This window comes from Somniosus microcephalus, chromosome 34 (assembly GCF_052327205.1).
Source record: "Somniosus microcephalus isolate GS21.2 chromosome 34, FLI_Smic_1.0, whole genome shotgun sequence".
Lineage (NCBI taxonomy): Eukaryota > Metazoa > Chordata > Chondrichthyes > Squaliformes > Somniosidae > Somniosus > Somniosus microcephalus.
In genome coordinates this window covers 7,888,258-7,904,322 of record NC_141020.1, presented here as the reverse complement: position 1 = coordinate 7,904,322, position 16,065 = coordinate 7,888,258, and the positions used below count along the sequence as shown (strand labels likewise).

The window sequence follows — 16,065 nt, the reverse complement described above, 5'->3', positions numbered from 1 at the left end:
CGTGCTGCTTCTGCACAAATAAACAGGTTCCACTATAGATCCAGATTTCTGATGTAGATGATGGGGTACCATAGGGTAGCTACACTGGGAGTGCTTGGCCTGTCCAAAGCACCTCACTTTTTCTTTTTCACTTTTCTTCACTTATTGGATTGAATGGACGGGGCATCATTGGAATCATGTGCGAATATTGGTACCGTTTTATAAATTCATTCTTGGGAGGTAGGTGTCTCCAGCATAAGAACATAAGAATTAGGAGCAGGAGTAGACCAAAGGGCCCTTCGAGCCTGCTCCGCCATTCAATAAGATCACGGCTGATCTTCGACTTCACTCCACTTTCCCGCCCGATCCCCATATCCCTTGATTCCCCTAAAGTCCAAAAATCTATCTCAGCCTTGAATATACTCAACTACTGAGCATCCACAGCCCTCTGGGGTAGAGAATTACCAAGATTCACCACCCTCTGAGTGAAGAAATTCCTCCTCATCTCAGCCTTAAATGGCCGACCCCTTATCCTGAGACTGTGCCCCCTGGTTCTAGACTCTCCAGCCAGGGGGAAACAACCTCTCAGCATCTACCCTGTCAATCCCTCTCAGAATCTTATGTTTCAATGAGATCACCTCTCATTCTTCTAAACTCCAGAGAGTATCGGCCCATTCTACTCAATCTCTCATCATAGGACAGCCCTCTCATCCCATGAATCAATCTAGCGTTTATTACACACCCCTAGTAGCCCTTGCAGAGTGATGCCAATGTTCTATATGTTGGGTTGGATGTTACGATGGATTCACACTAGTGTTGGTGCAGCTCTTTCAGGTGTCCGGTCAAGTCCTGACTCCAGCTTCACGTTGCATTTATACTGTAAATACAGCATCGGTTTGAAGCAAAACCACTTTGCATTAATGCTGCAGTTATAGTGTGAACGCACCCTTAATCTGTTTATAGTGTTGGCTGTCTCTCTTTGTAGTTTGTGATTCAATCTAAAAGATGAGTAAAATTTCATTCACCTGCTGCTCCAGGGCCTGTGGTTAAAGCCACTGCCCAGTGTACCCATTCAAACTGGTAAAGAAAGACTTGCATTTCCACAGCGCCTTTCATGACCTCGGGACGTCCCAAAGTGCTTTACAGCCAATGAAGTACTTTTTGAAGTGTAGTCACTGTTATAATGTAGGAAACACGGCAGCCAATTTGTGCACAGTAAGCTCCCACAAACAGCAATGTGATAATGACCAGATCACCTGTTTTTTGTGATATTGATTGAGGGATAAATATTGGCCCAGGACACCAGGGAGAACTCCCCCTGCTCTTCTTCGAAATAGTCTCCTGGGATCTTTTACGTCCACCTAAGAGCGCAGACGGGGCCTCGGTTTAACGTCTCATCCGAAAGACGGCACCTCCGACAGTGCAGCACTCCCTCAGTACCGCACTGGACGTGTCAGCCTAGATTTTTGTGGTCAAGTGTCTGGAGTGGAACTTGAACCCGCAACCTTCTGACTCGGGCGAGAGTGCTACCCACTGAGCCATGGCCAACCCTAAGGGATGGTATTCAATTCCCAGTTTGTGCTGAGTTAATTGATCTCAGCGAGGCAGTAATAAGGATGCCACAATTGGCCTCACTGTCTCTGGGCTGGGGAGGGGGAGGGAGGAAACTTCGCCACAGCTCCTGCACCTGATTGCTACTCAGTTACCAATGAAAAGTGCATACATGTGGATGTTGGGCGAATGTAGGATTGGGTCCAGCTATGTCGGCTTCTCACACGATCACATTACCAATGCATGTAACATGGCCACTCGGGCGAGGTCCCAGAACGCATAACCCAACACGAATCAGCGCCTTCAGGAAAGGAGGGAGGAAAAATGACCATGGATGGATTGCAGGATTGTTTGACAGCGTGCACTGTGCTCTATTCACAGGCTTGGCATACATTTCTGATGGGTTGAAGGAGCAGCGACAGGGCCTGGTAACCTTGGTCCTGTGGAACAATCAGCTGACCCACAACGGGATGACCTACATGGCGGCCGCGCTGGTGAGTGAAGAACCACGATTGCCTCTTGAAACGGGCAATGTTGGAAACTGTGCATCCCGTCACTGTCATAGAATCATAGAAATTTATGGCACAGAAGCAGGCCATTCGGCCCATCGCATCTGTACCAGCCGAGAAAGAGCTATCCAGCCTAATCCCACTCTCCAGCTCTTGGTCTGTAGCCCTGTAGGTTACGGCACTTCAAGTGCATATCCAAGGTGATGATGCACCCCATGTTTGAATAGCCCGCTGACAATTGGCTGGGCTCACGCGAAGGGTGGCTGTTTGGACAGGGTACCCAAGGGCAATGGATGACCGGAAGTGTACCCCGGAGTTAGCATCTTCAGGAAAGATATGCGTACGACTGACAAGTGAACCAACGTTGGCATCCAAATAGTGTGGCGCTGTGAAGTGAGCACCTTAGCTGGTGCACTACCATGCCCCTTGAAGTCTACAGTGTCGAGTGTTGGTCTAAGACTGAGCGGTTAACCTGCTCGAGTACGTTTATCGGGCTCTGATCTGCTGGGTTCTGCACGGTTGCAAAATCCGATTTGACCAGAGGTGCTAGTGAGTTATAGCAATTCTCTAGTGATGGCAATTGGCTGCTACTACACTGTGATAAGAAATTTTCATAAGAAAATTAGGTCCAACAAATCTGCCACCTTTACATAGATTACCTCCTCAATCCATTCTCTCTCCAGAAATGTATCTAATTGTTTTTTTGTCAGCTTAAATGGCCTTATCTGGTAACTTATTCCACAGCACTACTAGCCTTTGGCTGGAAAAGATATGCCCGACTTCTTGCATTCCTAACTTCCTCATTTTTAACCTGTTTACCCTGGTATTTGAATCCTTCAGTGAACAATTTGACTGGATCTGCTTTGCATATACCTTCATAATCTTAGAAACTCCCAATTGGGTCACCTTGAAGCCTCTTTCCTAAGAAATTTCCTTAACCAGACCTCATAACGTAAGTTAATATCTGTGTGTGTTAAACTTTTCATTGAACAACTGGATTGCTCCCTGCTGCTTTCCACCTTCAGGGGGCTCCAACTGGGAACGTCTTCAGTGCAAGATCAACAAGACTGATTTAAGTTGCATTTAAACAGAGTCTCCCCTTCTCTCTCTCTCTCTCTCTCTCTCTCTCTCAGCCCTACACGTTGAGCCTGGAGACGTTAAATCTTGGTCACAATGGTGTTGGGAATGAAGGCGTGCACAAACTAAAAGATGGACTGATTGCCAACCGATCAGTTCTGCGGTTAGGGTTGGCGTCCACCAAGCTCGCCTGTGAAGGTAAGAGGCAAAAGACCAGCATGCGAATCTCGCTGCATCCTGGAAGTGCATGTGGCTGTTGAGTTAGTTTCTCAATAGTTTCTATTACATAAGAATTAGGAGCAGGAGTCGGCCATTCGGCCTCTCGAGCCTGCTCCGCCATTCAATAAGATCATGGCTGATCTTCTACCTCAACTCCACCTTCCTGTCCGATCCCCATATCCCTTGATTCCCCTAGAGTCTCAAAATCTATCAATTTCCGCCTTGAATATACTCAACGACAGCCTCCACAGCCCTTTGGGGCAGAGAATTCCAAAGATTCACCACCCTCTGAGTGAAGAAATTCCTCCTCATCTCAGTCTTAAATGGCCGAGCCCTTATCCTGAGACTGTGACCCCTGGTTCTAGACTCTCCAGCCAGGGGAAATAACCTCTCCGCATCTACCCATCTATTGCATTGGTCTGTTTAAGATCGATTCAGCTGAGATCCCTTGATGGATTAATTGTTAGCAGCACTGCCTGGTGTGCAACCGGGCTGTAGATAAAGGAATGTCCCAGGTTTTATTCCTTGGCTATGCTGAATTAGCTGAACTCCGTCAGAGATTTGGAGGGAAAGCTACAATTGTGCCACGAACCCCAGGTTATGGAGGGGTAAGTGAGACAGGATTCCCACATCTGATCGCTATCCAGTGACCCCCCCCCCCCCCCAGCCCCGTTGAAAAATGTCCTGGTGAGGATAGTTATGGGCTCAACTGTGATGCTCTCTGCATTCAAAGAGCCCAGTGGCACTCACTGCCTGGGCCCATACAAGAAGAGGTCGGCCATTAAGACTGAGATGAGAAATTTCTTCACTCAGGGTTGTGAATCTTTGAAATTCTCTACCCCAGAGGGCTGTGGATGTTCAGTTGTTGAGTATATTCAAGGCTGAGATGGATAGATTTTTGGATACCAAGGGAATCGAAGGATATGGGGATAGTGCGGGAAGGTGGAGATGAGGTAAAAGATCAGCCATGATCTTAGTAAATGACGGAGCAGGCTCGAAGGGGCGAATGGCCTACTCCTGCTCCTGTTATGTATCGATTGCTCGGGTGAGCTGCTATCGGCTTACATAGAAACATAGAAGATAGGAGTAGGCCATTCGGCCCCTCGAGCCTGCTCCGCCATTCAATGCGATCATGGCTGATCATCCAATTTCAGTACCCGGTCCCTGCTTTCTCCCCATACCCCTTGATCCCTTTAGCCTTAAGAAATATATCCAACTCCTTCTTGAATATATTTAATGAATTGGCCTCTACTGCCTTCTGTGGTAGAGAATTCCACAGGTTCACCACTCTCTGGGTGAAGAAATTCCTCCTCATTTCTGTCCTAAATGGCTTACCCCTTATCTTTAGACTGTGACACCTGGTACTGGGCTCCCCCGCCACCGGGAACATCCTTCCTGCATCTAGTCTGTCCAGTCCTGTCAGAATTTTATAAGTTTCAATAAGATCCCCTCTCATTCTTCTAAACTCCAGCGAGTACAAGCCCAATCGGCTTCTGTACTCAAGGAACAGGACAGCACTTTCAAGGGAGGAAAAGGGGAGATAATGAGAAATCTGGGTCCAAAAAATTCTGTAATTCGCCGAGATGATCATTATCTTGTGTTTTGTTTTGTTCTTTACCTCCCAGTTTTCCCCGCTCTTCTGAAAACCGTTGAGTTCTCCCGAACATGCCGTTCCAGGGGCACTATGACCCTTCCAGTATCTTGTTTGCGTGTTTGTTCTTCATGTGTGAGTTTAGACAGTGGACGCCAGCTTCGCCAACGTCATCTGGGATGGCAGTTCAGAGTGCTGCTCTTCGCCTCAGCATTTCTGGGCGAGGAAGGGCAAAAAGGCAGCCGGGGTTCCACATAAGAATTAGGAGCAGGAGTCGGCCATACCGCCCCTCGAGCCTGCTCCGCCATTCAATTAGATCATGGCTGATCTTCGACCTCCACTCCACTTTCCCGTCCGATCCCCATAGCCCTTGATTTCCCCCAGAGTCCAAAAATCTATCGATCTCCGCCTTGAATATACTCAACGACTGAGCAGCCACAGCCCCCTGGGGAAGAGAATCCCAGAGATTCACAACCCTCTGAGTGAAGAAATTCCTCCTCATCTCAGTCTTAAATGGCCGCCCCCTTATCCTGAGACTGTGCCCCCTGGTTCTAGACTCTCCAGCCAGGGGAAACAATCTCTCCGCCTCTATCCTGTTCATTATCCAGTGAACCCCGCTGGAAGTGTACATGTGTGGATGTTGGGTGAATATAGAATGGGACTTGGCTGTGATGCTCTTCAGATATGCTACCTGAGCATATCTAGGCTCACCTATGAAGGGTACCCGCTTAAACATGGCCAATACCCATGGAGCCCTTCTATGCAAGAGTCAGTACTTTCAAGAGGGGGAATTAAATTGCATGTTTTTGCTTAAAAATGCAAAAGCTTGTGTAAATTGTATATTCCCCTGGCATGTGCAGACCATGGGATTTATCCAACATGCAAGTGGGACCTTTACAGCACAGTGATAACTTTGTCATTGCTGAGTTAGTTGCTTGGGTAAATTCCGTTCCGAGGAGCTAATCGTCGAGTTTCTGGTACATTATTTACAGTTGCGGGAACTATCAGTTTTTAACTTGCTGAGTTGATGTCGGTGAAAGGGTTAGATTGCCACAATCTTTTCCCCAGGTGCAGTGGCTGTGGCGGAGTTCATTGCTGACAGCCCCCGCCTCCTCCGGCTGGATCTGCGGGAAAATGAGATCAAGACCGGTGGACTCATGGCCCTCTCGCTAGCTCTCAAAGTCAACCATTCCCTACTGAGGCTTGACCTGGACAGGGAACCCAAGAAAGAAACGGTTAGTATTTTTAATCTTCTCTGTTTTGAAATCGAAGACTCATCGCACCACTTCTTAGTCTAACTTATTTTTCCAGTGTCTCAGAATTGGAATTTATTGGCTCCCTCCGTCTCCACTCCCTCCAGGCTTCCAAAACCCAAACTTGATGTTATCTAGCCAGTACTTCCTGATTTACCCTGTCGTCACACCTCCTCATTTCAGCTGCCAGGATATTCCATGCTGCAGTGCGGGGTGGATTGGGAAGGAAAGAAAGGGTCTAGTCAACAGAAAATGCTGGAAATACTCAGCCGGTCAGGCAGCATCAGAACAGTTCTGACGAAAGGCCATCGACCTAAAACGTTAACTCTGTTTCTCTCTCCACAGTATTGCCCGCATTTTCTGTGTTTATTTTAGATTTCCAGCGCCGGCAGAATCTGGCTTTTGTGCAAGAGCCTAGTCAAGATGCTCTGACCATCATGGTATGGAGCAGCCTTGATGGACAAGCTGGTCTTTTCCTGCCCGTTAATTTCATACAGGAAACTCTCGATTTACCGGCACCTAAATAACCGGAAATCTCGGTTAACCGGCAAAATTCAGGAGTAGGTTCAGGTAAGTTTTACTTCATATTAGTGGCTGTTCCTGGATCTGTGGCTGTGTAACCGGGGTTCCTGCACTTGTTGCTAAGCAACAGGGACGCTTGGTCTGTGGCCGGAGTTCCTGCACATGTTGCTAAGCAACAGGGAAGCCTGGATTTGTTGCTGTGTACGGAGCTCTCGTACCTTTTACTATACCTCTCTGTAATCCGGACTTTTTGATTAAACCGGCACCACGCCGGTCCCGTCGGTGCCGGATAATAGAGTTTCCTGTATGTAACTTTGCTGGTGTCCTACACATGCCTTTGACCCTCCCTCTAGTATCCTCCGTTTTTTACATTTGGTACCGATGCAAGGGTCCTGGTCAATATAGGCCAATGCCGGGTTCTGCAGTCTGAATATGTGATAGTGAGAGTGTCCAATAGAGCTGGAGTCGTATTCGATGACCGTAGGAATCGATTCACCGGTGGAGGATGTATGTGAGCATTATGGGCGAGGCAGCTAATGGAGCCTGCGAATGAGGACCTGGGGAGACTGGGTGTGCTGCCCATAAAGCATCCTCAAATGGGCAGGGTCAGCTCCCTGATCTGCCTTGTTTTTTAATTGAGAAACCCAGGTGAAGGGCTGAGACAGGAAGCCACCAAGGTTCAGGTAAATCAGGAACACCAGAGGAGGCCATTCAGTCCCTCGAGCCTGTTCCGCCATTCAATTAGATCATGGCTGATCTGTATCCTAACTGCCTTGGTTCCGTAGCCCTTAATACCCTTGCCTAGCAAAAATCTATCAATCTCAGTTTTGAAATTTTCAGTTTACCCCCCGCCACCCTGCAGCCTCAACAGCTTTTTGGGGGAGAGAGTTCCAGATTTCCACCACCCTTTGTATGAAGAAGTGCTTCCTGACATCACCCCTGAACGGCCTGGCTCTAATTTTAAGGTTCTGCCTCCCCCCCTTGTTCTGGACTCTTCCCACCTCCCCACCAGGGGAAATAGTTTCTCTGTCCACCCCATCAAATCCTTTCACAAAAGCAAAATACTGCGGATGCTGGAAATCTGAAATAAAAACAGAAAATGCTGGAAATACTCAGCAGGTCAGGCAGCATCTGCAGAGCGAGAAACGGAGTTAACGTTTCAGGTCGATGATCTTTCGTCATCTTAAACACCTCCTGGTATAAATCAGGAGGTAGGTGCTTCGGAGGCAGCAAGCTTGGGTGTTAAAGTGTCTTCACGAGTTTCTTCAAACGTCACCTCTGCTGTCCTTTCCGAAGAGAACGTTTTGCTGAGCAAGAGGCTGTGACTAGTCAGTGCAGACCAGGCTGGCATCAGTAGAATAAGTCTGTGGCTGGTGTAAGCTGACACCGAATAAATGCTGGAGGAACTTCAGCACCAGACAAAACATGAAAGGTGGCCACTTGGTTAAAAGTCAGCTCTCAAATGCGATGTCATTAGATTTTAAAACACAATATTTCAAATTAAAATGTTGTATCTGAGCTTTAGTTTTGTGCAGGGTGCGATGTCGGTGTTTTTTGTGCTTTGGGCAGTATGTGAGATTGTAAAAACAGGAACAAAACTTGGGTTTAAGGAATAGCCTTTGCCCCCAGTGAAGGTGAATTCAATAATATTAGCAACACTTGCATTTTATATGCTCTTAATTTAAAGTTAATCTGTTAATTTAAATCATAATTATAAAAAAAAAGCCTCCTGTGCTGTTTTGTTAAAATGGTTTAATTCGTACAACTGAATCATTTTTTCTTAATTCTAGTAAAAATGACTGCTGGTTCTCAAGAATGGATTGCAGCACTTTATCATTTTAAAGCCTCTCAAAATGCTCATGAAGTACTGTGACCTCTGGCACTCCACTCAGCCACCCTGTCTGCCTAGAGTGGCTGTGAATTATAATTCGACACCAGATCCTTGTCTTCCGGTCCGGCAACGCCTCGGTTTAAAAAAAAAAATTAATTAATTTCATCCTTGTTTTCAAATCCCTCCATGGCCCTCGTCCCTCCCTATCTCTGTAACCTCCTCCAGCCTCTACAACCCTCCCTATCTCTGTAACCTCCTCCAGCCCCTACAACCCTCCCTTTCTCTGTAACCTCCTCCAGCCCCTACAACCCTCCCTCTCTCTGTAACCTCCTCCAGCCCCTACAATCCTCCCTAGCTCTGTAACCTCCTCCAGCCCTACAACCCTCCCTATCTCTGTAACCTCCTCCAGCCTCTACAACCCTCCCTATCTCTGTGACTTCCTCCAGCCTCTACAACCCTCCCTATCTCTGTAACCTCCTCCAGCCCCCTACAACCCTCCCTCTCTCTGTAACCTCCTCCAGCCCCCTACAACCCTCCCTCTCTCTGTAACCTCCTCCAGCCCTACAACCCTCCCTATCTCTGTAACCTCCTCCAGCCTCTACAACCCTCCCTATCTCTGTAACCTCCTCCAGCCCCTCCAACCCTCCCTATCTCTGTAACCTCCTCCAGCCCCCTACAACCCTCCCTCTCTCTAACCTCCTCCAGCCCCCTACAACCCTCCCTATCTCTGTAACCTCCTCCAGCCCCCTACAACCCTCCCTATCTCTGTAACCTCCTCCAGCCCCTACAACCCTCCCTAGCTCTGTAACCTCCTCCAGCCCTACAACCCTCCGAGATCTCCACGCTCCTCCTCCAATTCTGGCCTCTTGCGCATCCCCCGATTTTAATCGCTCCACCATTGGCGGCCGTGCCTTCAGCAGCCTTGGCACTAAGCTCTGGAATTTCCTTCTTAAACCTCTCCGCACCTCTACCTCCCTTTCCTCTGTAAAGACGCTCCTTAAAACCTACCTCTTTGACCAAGCTTTTGGTCACCTGCCCTAATATCTCATGTGGCCCGGTGTCAAATTTTGTTTGATTAACGCTCCTGTGAAGCGCCTTGGGACGTTTTACTACGTTAAAGGCACTATATAAATACAAGTTGTCGTTGTTTGTTGTGTAACCGACAGCCCCATTTGCCCCTCAGGTAAAGAGCTTTATCGAAACGCAGAAGGCTCTCCTCACAGAGATCCAAAACGGCTGCAAGAGGAACTTCATCCTGGCAAAGGAGAAGGAGGAGAAGGAGCATAAGATGCAGCAGTCTGCTTCAATGCCGGAGATCACTGTGACGCTGTGCGAGAACACCGAGCCGCCCCAAAGGAGCCAGGTCTGCCCAAAGACAAAGGAAACACCAGAGCAGTTGGGAAATGGAGTCGCCCAAGAAAGTGTACCGTCCGTGACCGGGAATACTGAAGAATTGGGCAGCACCGCTGAATCGGACGTTGCGCTCTCCTCCGTGGAGTGTAACCCGCAGCCTGCAGTGCAGGCTGAGTCCGTGAGGAGAACCCCACAGCCAAGCGTGGTTGGAACGCCAGACTCGGAAAAACAGCCGCCTCCGCACTGGGATCCTTCGGAAACCCCTTCTGGAAAGGAGTCGGTTACAGACTGTGACACAGGGGAGGGGAGCAGCCCGGCAACAGTCGGTGAACAGCCAACGCAGATTGCCACCGAATTCAAATCCGCCGGGTCCGAGAGCCCAGTGTTCGTCAGCTCGCCGATTGAGATCCCGCCAAGAAACAATGAGCGACTCGTGTCCAGTCCGGGCAGAGGGCACAAAATCTTCGTAGTGACCAGAGTGGAAAGCCCGCCAGAGGTCCCCAACAGTCAGGATATGCAGTGGCTCAAGGAAGCACTGCAGAGCAGAAAGAATAGGACCCCCGCAAAGGAGGCAGAATCCTCGTCGGAGCCTTTGCCTTCCTTGGTGGCGGACACTCGGGCAGCTTTGACTGCTCCAACCTCTGCCTCTGATGGTAGTCTCCAGTCCGGGAGCCCATCGGATCTGGACAACACCGGACACGACTTTGAGACGGTCTGCGCTAAAGACTGCGACCATGTGGTACGTGGCACTACCTTACCAAACGGACTGAAAGCGGAGCTTGTACACAGACTACCTGAGTCGACGCTGTTAACCTCGGGCAGGGATGGCAGAGCAGTGAGCTGCAGCGTTGAGCATGGTGAGTGTACGCTCTACTGCGTAAAGTCTGAATCCTGATAAATCAGGAGCTGATGTTCCTCTCGTTTATCGATAGCGCAGTGGTCCATGCTCCACTGGGCTTTCCTCTCTTCTTCCTCCTAAGCTGCCAATACATCGTCTGACACACGCACACTTCCACCTTCCCTGTGTCGAGACCAAGACTCTTTGTACCATCTCCTACTACAATTCATTCTTTCACAGAACTTCAAAACTATTGAAACATAGAAACTCAGAAACATAGAAAAATAGGAGCAAGATTCGGCCCTTCGAGCCTGCTCCGCCATTCAATATGATCATGGCTGATCCTCTATCTCAATACCATATTCCTGCTCTCTCCCCATACCCCTTGATGCCTTTTGTATCTAGAAATCTACCTATCTCCTTCTTAAATATATTCAGTGACTTGGCCTCCACAGGTTCACCACCCTCTGAGTGAAGAAATTTCTCCTCATCTCAGTCCTAAATGTCCTACCCCGTATCCTGAGACTGTGACCCCTCGTTCTAGACCCCCCCCCAGCCAGGGGAAACATCCTCCCTGCATCCAGTCTGTCTAGCCCTGTCAGAATTTTATACGTTTCAATGAGATCCCCTCTCATTCTTCTAAACTCTAGCGAATACAGGCCTAGTTGACCCAATCTCTCCTCATACGACAGTCCTGCCATCCCAGGAATCAGTCTGGTGAACCTTCGCTGCACTCCCTCTATGGCAAGTATATCCTTTCTTAGGTAAGGAGACCAAAACTGCACACAGTACTCCAGGTGTGGTCTCACCAAGGCCCTGTACAACTGTAGTAAGACATCCTTGCTCCTGTACTCAAATCCTCTTGCAATGACGGCCAACATACCATTTGCCTTCCTAACCCTTATCTTTTATTTGGCCCTTCACATAGGTTTCTCAATGTGGGGGAAAAAAAAGCACTAACTGTTGGGTTGGATAACCAGTCCCCTTACTCGGCAACTTGTAATTGAAAAAACTCCTTCAGTGACTGTTAATCTATAATTTAATTTAGGTTGATTGCAATTTTTAATTGATTTTCTCTGTTCAGTTAATTGGCAGAGGCTCAATTTATGTAGCAACTGTTCATCAAGTAATATCGACTGTAGTTGAATAATAGATGCCGCCTTCTCGCCCCCTTCCCCCATCCCCTGAGGCTCATTGGTTGCTCCCACCCAGCGTGGTACTGAGCCAGATAGACTGAAAGGCCTTGGGTTGAATTCCTGGTGCTCTCTGCCAAGTTAGCTGGTCTCAGCCAGGGCGGCTGTGAAGGTGCTACAACTGGCTTTAGTACGTCTGGGGGAGGTCTGCTGAGATGCAGGGAGGATGTTTCCCCCTGGCTGGGGGGGGTTCTAGAACCAGGGGTCACAGTCTCAGGATACGGGGTAGGACATTTAGGACTGAGATGAGGGGAAATTTCTTCACTCAGAGAGTGGTGAACCTGTGGAATTCTCTACCACAGAAGGCTGTGGAGGCCAAGTCACTGAATATATTTAAGAAGGAGATAGATAGATTTCTAGACGCAAAAGGCATCAAGGGGTATGGGGCGAAAGCGGGTATATGGTATTGAGATAGAGGATCGGCCATGATCATATTGAATGGTGGAGCAGGCTCGACGGGCCGAATGGCCTCCTCCTGCTCCTATATTTCTCAGTTCTCCCCACCTCCCATGGTTGAAAAGCCTGCCAGCACTCACCGTCCAAACTCCCGCATGAAGCACGGATAGGCACTTGGGTGAGAGATTGGAGGGTTCCTGGTAGCTGTGATATCGTTGCCCAGGATGAATCGGCGCCTTCAGGGGAAGAGATTTTTACGAGCTATTTGCATACGCCTTTAGCACCACTCTGCGAAACAGGGGAGTGAGAAAATGACGGCAGGCCAGGGTCCCAATCCAAACCTTTTGCCTGGATCTCCACAGGTTTCGATGGGATTTGGACCAGATTAGCATCCCACTTTACATTCCGAACTGTTTGCGAATCGTTCTTTAAAATGTACTTTCCTCGCTAGACTGAGTACCGCGTCACAATTTGGATAATGGGAATTTTGGGGAGGGGTGGTGGGGGGTTCTTGCCCAGAACCCCCTCCTGCTCTTGGGTCCACTTGACTTCCACTAGGTCATCCCAGGATTACTACATTAGAGCCTGGGAAGCGGTCAGGCGTGTGCTGCCTCTGTGTATAGGATCGGTGACTTGGTGCAGTGAGATATGCTATGAATCTCTACACCACAACGTGTCTCTGTCATTTACTGCATGAAGGCAGCAATTTTGCACAAGTCCTGGAGGCAGTGAAAATACGAATGTCTGAGTGGGCTGCATCGACGTTCTCTGGCCACATAGAATTATATAAAGTTTAAATCCCTGTTCCCATCAATTGCCATATATCTGAAGTTGCTGACACTAACCGATCTTGGTGTTCTGATTTAGGATCCACCAATGAGGCAATAATGTACGGAACGGACCTTTTCTAAACCTCCAGGCCCACAAATTTCAAACCGGGACAAACCAGCGAGTATGAAAGCACAAATAGATTGAGTTTCATGGGCTGGATTGCTAGGGCTCGCAGGCGGGTCTGACCCACACACCATTGTTCAGACGCCCCTGATCTAAACGATGAGAATTCCAGCGTGTTGTCTTGTCATTGCATAAGAATTAGGAGCAGGAGTTGGCCAAACGGCCCCTCGAACTTGCTCCACCATTGAATAAGATCATGGCTGATCATCGACCTCAACTCCACTTTCCTGCCAATGAGATGCTGAGAGGCTGTTTCCCCTGGCTGGAGAGTCGGGAATTAGGGGGCACAGATCGATAGATTTCTGGACTCTAGGGGAATCGAGGAATATGTGGATAGTGCGGGAAAGTGGAGTTGATGTAGAAGATTGTCTCGTTTGGGCTTATACTCACTGGAGTTTAGAAGATTGAGAGGGGATCTCATCGAAACCTGTAAAATTCTGTCAGGTCTGGACAGACTAGATGCAGGAAGGATGTTTCCGATGGCCGGGGAGTCCAGAACCGGGGTCATAGTCTAAGGATAAGGGGTAAGCCATTTAGGACTGAAATGAGGAGGAATTTCTTCACCCAGAGAGTGGTGAACCTGTGGAATTCTCTGCCACAGAGGGCGGTGGAGGCCAGTTCATTAAATATATTCAAGAAGGAGTTGGGTATATTTCTTAAGGCTAAAGGGATCAAGGGATATGGGGAGAAGGCAGGGACAGGGTACTGAATTTGGATGATCAGCCATGATCTCATTAAATGGCGGAGCAGGCTCGAGGGGCCGAATGGCCTACTCCTGCTCCTATCTTCTATGTTTCTATGTAAGATGAGCCATGATCTTATTGAATGGTGGAGCAGGCTCGAGGGGCCGAATGGCCGACTCCTGCTCCTATTTCTGATCTTATGTAATGGGAACCATTTCCTCCTCCCCTCAAGTCTCTCTCCTTCTCTCCTCACTCATTCAATCAAGAGCACTGGCTGATTTTCCTCGCTCTAGACTGGTATACTGAGGCTCGTTTCATGAGCCCACTGCCAGATAGTTAACTCTGCACAGAGCAGCAATTTAAAATATGGGACTTTTCCCGATCACATCGACTGACGGATTTACTTGCTGAACCATCAGGGGACCCCCCGCCCCCCCAAAGCTATGAAATCAGTTTTCCCATTCTCTTGTGTTCTGACAAAGCCCTTGCTCTTCCCCTTTCTGTTAATGGTTCTGATTTTGTTTTTAAAGAGTTTACCTCCCCCAAAACCGAAAAGGAGTTGGAGGAATTATTGCTGGAAGCGAGTCAGGAGACATGTCGTGAAACATCGTGAGAGTGAGCCGGTAAGGAAGTGTTTCATTTCCAAATATTTTACTTCTGGTAGGGCCTATTTTTTTATCCTTCTAACGGCGCTTGACCCACGACTCTTCATCCAGAGTAATGGGTATGGTTATCATAGAATCATAGAAAGTTAAAGCACAGAGGAGGCCATTCGGCCCATCATGCCTGTGTCACCCGAAAAAGAGCTATCCAGCCTAATCCCACTCTCCAGCTCTTGATCCGTAGCCCTGTCGGTTACAGCACTTCAAGTGCATATCCAAGTACTTTTTAAATGTGATGCGGGTTTCTGCCTCGACCACCCTTTCAGGCAGTGAGTTCCAGACCCCCACCACCCTCTGGGTGAAAAAAGATTCTCTTCAACTCCCCTCTAATCCTTTGACCAATTACTTTAACTCTGTGCCCCCTCCTGATCATTCACCTCTCTGCGAAGGGAAATAGGTCCTTCCTATCCACTCTATCTGTGAGCCTGTTAACTCTGCGCTGTCTCCAGGTCAGCCTGTGTGATGAGGTGGGCAGGAATGCACAGCTCCAGTCTGTTCAGTCCACACACAGGGAATGGCAGTAGAAGGTCTGTCCTGCAAAGCATTAGTTATTGGGGAATATTTTTTTGAAAATAATGCATTTTACATCTGCCAGTACTCGTGGCACACTGCCGATAGTCTTCCTTTGGTAAATACTGAACAGATCGAGCAAACCGGGGAAACCACCGAAAACCCACTAATGTCACCTGAGGGAGCACGGTCCCAGTGTCACTTCATCGCTGGTCTATCTCTTCCCCCCCCACCTCGCACTGGGACGTGGGTGCCAGCCACTCTCTGATACCTCAGCTGCGGCTCATTCCTCACATCTGAGGCTGCACGGGCTGACGGATGTGGGGCGCCTGATGTCCATACACGGGCTGCCAACAGGAGTCACCTGCACAGTGATCAGGAGCAGGGTGGCTCGGCCAAACCACTGCCCCAGTTGAGAGCTAGCGTGACACCGACCAGGGCTGGAACCCGAGACCTCCTGATCTGTGTGGCCCAGTACCACACTGGGCGATGAATTTACCCACAAAGTGGTTTGGGGCAGTTAGAATCATGGGGCTCGAATTTCCAAGCCCCGTGGAGGCGGGAGTGGTGGGAAAATTGCAGAATTGGGGGGCAGGAACCCATCCCGCCCCCAACCTGCCTCCGTGCCAATGTCCCAGGAAGCGGGTATCCGACCTGTGCTGGGAGCCGCCTCCCTGAGGCGGGAAGGGGATTAGTGCCAATTAACTGCCTGTTAACAGGCAGTTTTTTTGCCTAATCCCTATTTTTAGCCCTGAAGTGTGGGCTTCCCGACAGCTCCGAACCACGCCAAGTTAGCGAGGCAGACCGTCTGTCTGAAGGGGTTGGAGGGGTCGAGATGTCCGTTGTGCAGGTGAGTGATGGGTGCACCCGAGATAAGTGTAAAGTGTTTTAATAAGTTTTTCTTACCTTTACTTTCTCCTGCAGGCTTCCTTCCTTCAGTTCTC

The 16,065-nt window shown here is 48.9% G+C and overlaps 1 protein-coding gene across 1 annotated transcript in view; it reads left to right on the top strand.

The window, feature by feature from the left end:
• LOC147096715 (uncharacterized) overlaps positions 1 to 16,065 on the top strand; it is a 58,651-nt gene that overhangs the window by 32,520 nt on the left and 10,066 nt on the right. Inside the window, exons 8-12 of the mRNA XM_085973318.1 lie at positions 1,912 to 2,024; positions 3,173 to 3,314; positions 5,995 to 6,161; positions 9,716 to 10,742; positions 14,480 to 14,572. Of these exons, the coding sequence (XP_085829444.1) occupies positions 1,912 to 2,024; positions 3,173 to 3,314; positions 5,995 to 6,161; positions 9,716 to 10,742; positions 14,480 to 14,562 (1,532 nt within the window). The 3' untranslated portion in view covers positions 14,563 to 14,572. The remainder of the gene's footprint in view (positions 1 to 1,911; positions 2,025 to 3,172; positions 3,315 to 5,994; positions 6,162 to 9,715; positions 10,743 to 14,479; positions 14,573 to 16,065) is intronic.